This window comes from Sinocyclocheilus anshuiensis, unplaced genomic scaffold, assembly GCF_001515605.1.
Source record: "Sinocyclocheilus anshuiensis isolate Anshui unplaced genomic scaffold, SAMN03320099.WGS_v1.1 scaffold1632, whole genome shotgun sequence".
Lineage (NCBI taxonomy): Eukaryota > Metazoa > Chordata > Actinopteri > Cypriniformes > Cyprinidae > Sinocyclocheilus > Sinocyclocheilus anshuiensis.
The window spans coordinates 610,427-617,027 of NW_015558674.1; the positions used below are offsets into that span (position 1 = coordinate 610,427).

The 6,601-nt window shown below is 36.7% G+C and overlaps 1 protein-coding gene across 8 annotated transcripts in view; it reads right to left on the minus strand.

Moving 5' to 3' along the window:
* The window catches only part of ralgapb (Ral GTPase activating protein non-catalytic subunit beta), a 38,756-nt gene that overhangs the window by 744 nt on the left and 31,411 nt on the right, over positions 1-6,601 (minus strand). For 5 of the 8 annotated variants that reach the window (XM_016477533.1, XM_016477532.1, XM_016477530.1 and 2 more), the window contains 8 exons: positions 6,290-6,499; positions 5,024-5,182; positions 4,745-4,904; positions 3,473-3,619; positions 3,128-3,264; positions 479-584; positions 297-372; positions 70-218 (listed from right to left, as the gene is read on the minus strand). In XM_016477533.1, coding sequence (XP_016333019.1) covers positions 70-218; positions 297-372; positions 479-584; positions 3,128-3,264; positions 3,473-3,619; positions 4,745-4,904; positions 5,024-5,182; positions 6,290-6,499 — 1,144 coding nt within the window. The remainder of the gene's footprint in view (positions 1-69; positions 219-296; positions 373-478; positions 585-3,127; positions 3,265-3,472; positions 3,620-4,744; positions 4,905-5,023; positions 5,183-6,289; positions 6,500-6,601) is intronic. The other 3 variants (XM_016477535.1, XM_016477534.1, XM_016477531.1) reach the window with 1 other exon arrangement.

Consider the following 6,601-nt stretch of genomic DNA (forward strand, 5'->3'; position numbering starts at 1 on the left):
CGCGCACACACACACACACACACACACACACACACACACACACACACACACACACACACACACACACACCCAGTGATCTCCTGCTGACCACCATGTTGTCCACCAGAGGAATGACCATGTTGAATTTGCCCACAGCGCCGTGCAGTTTGATCCGAAACAGGCCGGTCTTCAGCGGATGGATGAATATTATGGGAACATCCTTCTCTGAGGAGCTGGACCTGAGAGAGACCACGTGTGACAGTGAATGAGATCGATGGATTCAGGGACTGAAATCGGTCTTTCAAACTGTTTGTTACCTGGAAGCGCTGCTGTTGACTGCCGTCTCCACACCGGTGCTCGTCTCCGCCAATAACTCAGACACGGGAAAGTTCTCTGAAAGAAAACGCACACAAGGAAAAGTAATGATTTATTAATCAAAGAGCCACAAAGAACGCATCTATTTTACATCTTAAGTGGAAGTAAATGGAAAACATTTTACCTATGTCATCGTATCGCTCAACCCACACGACCAACACTTTGGCGTCTGGTCCTAACGGCGGTATCGTCCTGCCAGCCGGCAACTTCCTGCTTTTCACTGTCGGGGACTGAGCGCAAGAATAAACATTACACTCTACTGGTCAAAAACCTGGAACAATCAAGATTTGTTAATGATTTGGAATAAGTCTCTTCTGCTCACCAAGGCTGCATTTATTTGATAAAAAAATACAGTAAAAACAGTGAAATATTATTACAATTTAAAATAACTGTTTTGCATGTGAATGTATAGTAAAATGTAATTTATTTCTGTGATCAAAGCTGTATTTTCAGCATCATTACTCCAGTCTTCAGTGTCACATGATCTTCAGAAATCATTCTAATATGCTGATTTGCTGCTCAAGAAACATTTCTGATTATTATCACTGCTGAAAACAGTCGTGCTGCACAATATTTTGAGGAAACTGTGATACACTACCATTCAAAAGTTTGGGGATAGTATTTATGTATTTTTTTTTTTTAAGAAATTAATACTTTTATTCATCAAGGATGCATTAAATTGATCAAAAGTGACAGTGAAGACATGTACAATGTTACAAACGATTTCTATTTCAAATAAATGCTGTTCTTTTGAACTTTCTATTCATCTGTGAATCCTGAAAAATAAAATGTATCACAGTTTCCACAAAAATATTAATGTTTTCAACATTGATAATTATCAGAAATGTTTCTTGAGCAGCAAATCAGCATATTAGAATGATTTCTGAAGATCATGTGACACTGAAGACTGGAGGAATGATGCTGAAAATACAGCTGCGCATCACAGAAATAAATTACAGTTTAACAGATATTCACATAGAAAACAGCTGTTTTAAATTGTAAATGCAGCCCTGGTGAGCAGAAGAGACTTCTTTTTAAAAATATAATTAAGATCTTTTAATTCCAAACTCTATACTCTCTCTCTCTATGTATATATGTGCATGTATGTATGAGAACAGCAGTCAAGGACAAATGTGACCCTGGAGCACAAAAGCAGTCTTAAGTCGCTGGGGTATATTTGTAGCAATAGCCAACAATACATTGTATGGGTCAAAATTATAGATTTTTCTTTTATGCCAAAAATCATTAGGATATTAAAGGGGTCCCATTATGCTTTTTCACTTTTTTAATTTTAGCCAGTGTGTAGTGTGTAAGTCCACTCCAAAGGGAGATTTTTAAAAATCCCTTTTCAAGAACTACAACGAACGGCTCGTTTAGACTACAGCGTTTGTTTTCTGGGTTTTGAGATATCACAAAGCGGCCCATTAGAATATCATTAAAATAATTCCCACCTACGGAAATTCGAATGGTTGAGGGGGTGGGGAGGGGCGAGGTCGTGGTTAGAGTGCTTGGTTGAGTGCATCAGATGAGACGACAAAGAAGAAGAAGTGCTGCTGCAGAGTTACTGCATAACGAAAAAGAAGAAGAGCTGCTGTAGCATCAAGTTTTCGGCATGTCTAAAGGCGGTCGCACACTGGAGACGGAGAGAAGCTCAGCGCCGCATCTAGAACAATTCTTACAACAAGTACAACATGACATAGCTGGGCGCCGCGGACAGACGCCGAATGGCGCCGCTGGTGTGAGTACACTCAGAAAATAATGTGTTCGAATTTCAAAGACGTGGCGCAACGCGACGCTGCGTTGCGCTTCTCATCCGGTGTGCGACCACCTTAAGAAACGCTGTTTGTTTTCACCCCCATGCCCAAACATCTTTGTTTGGGCTTCTGAAAGCGGATGATGTCAGGAAACAGTGGTTGCAATTTATTTTTAACTCTTGTTCCTAACATTATAACCCCAATTTGCTATTGTGTGCTGCACATTTTACTGAAGACAGCTTCCACAACATGAGGGAGTACAGTGCCGGTTTCGCCAAAAAGCTTTTGTTGAAAGACGGAGCAATTCGCCAATCACAACGCACTGGGACAGTTAACCAATCACAACACATTTAGTTTTTCGGAAGGCAGGCCTTCATCAAACCCGGAACTAATCGAGCCGTTTGTGCCACGCTGGGGAGAAAGGTACTTTAATAATGTAAATTATGTGAAAAATGCGTTTTTCGAACCACCAAGCATGAGAGCATGTTCTAGTACACCCCCAAAACAAAATCAAGACTTTGTAAAATAGTACACCCCCAAAACAAAATCAAGACCTTGTAAAAGAGCATAATAGGACCCCTTTAAGTAAAGATCATGTTCCATAAAGATATTTAGTAAATGTCCTACCGTAAATGTATTAAAAAACGTAATTTTTGATTAGTAATATGCATTGCTAAGAACTTAATTTGGACAACTTTAAAGGCGATTTTCTCAATATTTAAATTGTTTTGCACCCTCAGATGCCAAATATTGTCCTATCATAACAAACCATACATCAATGGAAAGCTTATTTATTCAGCTTTCAGATGATGTATACATCTCAATTTCAAAAAATTGACCCTTATGACTGGTTTCGTGGTCTAGGGTCAAAAATGTGTAACACTGAGGTAAACAGTTGCAATGGGAAAAGCTGTGTTTTGCTGGCAGATGTAATTAGTGACAGACCAATACACTGGCAGGTTAAACTGCCTCATAACTGCAGTGATCTGAAGCTCAGGTCTGAGAGTGAGCTTAGTTACCCGTTGTGCTGGTCCCATGTTGTCGGAGTGGTTGGGGAAGAGCTCCAGCGTCAGGTTGGGTTGCTTCAGTAAACTGGGTAACAGCTCCATCTGAGAGTCTGAGTCTGCGGTCGGGAAGCTGTGCTCCGATGACTCGGCTACGGTAGGAGAGATGAACATTTGTCATATTAAATGAATCAATATGAATTCACTAAATGGGTTAACGAGAGATGGAGAAATCAATACTCCACAGTGTGCTAGAAAGGACGCTTGCTGCCTCAAATTCAGTTCTGTTCAGCTACAAATTACACAAATACAGACACTAATCCAAAAGCATGCAGAAACTGAGCAGACAGAGTGTTTTACCGGACGAGTCGCCGAGGGACGGCACGACAAAGGCGATTTCCGTCAGAGCGTCTGCGTAATAGAGCACCCGCTTCTCTCCATTAAACACACCGCCGCCAGTGTCACCCAGAGTCACTGAATCATCTGCACACACACACACACACGACACTGCATCCGCACTCACATTACTACACGCTATGATGAATCACTGTGTGGATCAAACAAAGTCAGCTAGTGTTTCATCTTTATAGTCGGATCATGAGAAGACTGATAAAAGTCTGTATGTCTTCAGATAATCATGCCGACTTATGTTTGTTGTATATTGTAATGATTATATTTATAAAGATGAAGGACAAATATTTTCTTGTCATCTTATTTTTAACATGACAAAACTGTGCTAATCTGTTAAATTAGCCAATGTGATAAGTGCTCTACTTAAAATAAACCAGTTGTTATTAACTAAAGCTATTATAAAATCATCTTTTTTTATTCTAATCAAGCTGTAATCAACTAAAATATAAATATTAGATAAAAAAATTTTTTTATGAAAATTGGAAATGCTGCCTTGGCAACTAACTGAAATAAAATAAGTCTAAATGGTACTAAGTACTAAAATTACTAAAACTAAAATAAAAATGAATTAAAAGAAAAAAACAAAGAAAGAAAAAAAAGCACATAAAATTACTAAAATTTAAAATTAAAATGAAAACTGAAAATTTTAAATTAAAATATTTATAACTAAAAAGAATAAATTATTAATAAATAAATCAATATGGTATATAATGGTATGTAAATAATACTAAATTAACACTTAAATAAACACATCAGAAGTGTACTGTTTATTCTCATTAGAAATGTTGCCTTGGTGACTAAATTAAATAAAATAAGTTGGAAGTTGAAGTACTAAAATTACAAAAAAAACAAACAAAAAAAAACAAACAAACAAAAAAGAATTAAAGAGAAATAAAAAAAAATAAAAAAGACAAAAGCACATAACAAAATTAAAAAACAAAAAAACTAATTTGAAAATATAAAAATAAATGTGAATTCAAAATATTAATAGATACAACAATAGTTCAAAAGATAATACTTAAATACCAAAAAAAAACTAAACAAAAAACAAAGTATCATATATCCTCACTTTAATAGGAAACGTATGTGTGTGTGTGTGTGTGTGAGTGTGTGCGAGTGTGTGTGTGTGAGTGCGAGTGAGTGTGTGTGAGTGTGCGTTTGTGAGTGCATGTGAGTGTGTGTGTGTGAGTGTGCGTGTGAGTGAGTGTGCGTCGTGTGTACCTGGTGTCTCAGCGCCGTTGGATGTGTTGATAGTCCAGCTGGTGAACACACTCCCCGTCCATCCCGGATGCTGTCCGACCTCCACCGGCCATCCCAGAGACAACAGCAGCTCCAGAAAGTGTGGCTGTACGTTTGCTGACGACTCCACATTCCTCAAAATCTACACACACAAGCTCAGTATTAATAAAGCTGATCTCTGCTCACCTGTGACTGCACATCAGCTGCACTCTAGCCGTGCTCAGTGTGCACATTCCCAGCAGGACACTGAAGAGGATTCACCTCTTGGCTGCTCTTCTGTCCAGCTTTCATGTAGAAGATAAACACGGTGTCACACGGCCGGGACGGTAACAGGTCCAGGTAGCCGATGTCGTCGAAAAAGCCCGGCACGGATGAGTCCAGAGCGATGAGGTGAGGAGGCAGTCGACTGTTTCCAGGCTCCTGAGACAAAAACACAAAGCATCAGTTAGATTTAACTCAATGTTTTTTCCTGCCATTAATACAGGAAAAAACATTATTACTGAGAAAAATCCATGCTTAAAACTAAAAAATCTGAATCTAGAACATTGGATAATTCTGCATAAGTGTAGCTAGAGGAGAGGCAAATTAAAAAATAAATAAAATAAAAAAATACAATAAAACTAAAATAGGCAGTAAAATTTATAAAAAAATATTATATAACTCACAAATGCAGTGTGATATAGTGATATAGCATAAATATACTTTTACAATAATTTTATAATTTTATAATTAATTTAGCATATTATTGTGCAAAATATGCACTCCACACTCTTAGTGTAACTTGGTGAGGCTTGTCAGCAGTTATTTTTTTATGAAATAAATTAAAATAAAAAAATTAAATTAAATAAAAAAAAAAAAAATATATATATAAAATAAAAATCACAAACACTGTGATATTGTTTAAAAATATTTGTATAATACATTTTTACATTTACATTATTAATTACGTTAATTATTAAATTAAAATAAAAACTATAAAAATGAAAGCGAATTCAAAATATAAAAAACAGTAGTAGTATATAAATAATACTAAATTAACAAAAAATGCATCATATATCCTCATTCAGATAGGAAATGTGTGTGTTTTATATAAAATAAAAATCACAAACGCTGTGATATATTGGTTAAAAATATTTTTATAATACATTTTTTAAATTTACATTATTAATTGTTAATTATTAAATTAAAAATATAAAAATAAAAGCGAATTCAAAATATAAAAAAATACATTTATCTTCATTTAGATAGGAAACGTGTGTTTGATATAAAATAAAATAAAACCACAAAAGCTGTGTGATATTGTTTAAAAATATTTTTATAATACTTTTTTTTTGTAATTTTACATAATTGTGCACAATATTTACCCAAAACTCATTCCAAAGTATGTAATTTGAATCAGAACTAACAGCTGGAACTGATCCAAAGGAACAGCTGAAATACTGAAAAATCTCAAAGATACTGGCCGATCTGTCAGTCCTTCACTAACAGAGACATTCAAAGCAAACATGTGACGGTCCGTTCTCGTACCTTGAGCGCCTCTAGTGACAGGAAGCCAAAGTGCGACAGGAAGAGGCGGGCCGTCTGGAACTCTTGAGCGGGAGCTGGCGGTTTACAGTCTGTCAGCGGGTCTGGGAAGGGTTTGTTCCTCCATAACTCCTCCGTACAGTGCTCCAGTTTCGTCTCGTAATCTATCTGCTTTCCCATCACGGCTCGCAGCTTATCGTGCTGCTGCTCCAACTGAAACACACACACACACATACTTGCATTTGTGGTTTACGGGGACTCTCTATAGGCGTAATGGTTTTTATACTGTACAAACTGTATTTTCTATCGCCCTAC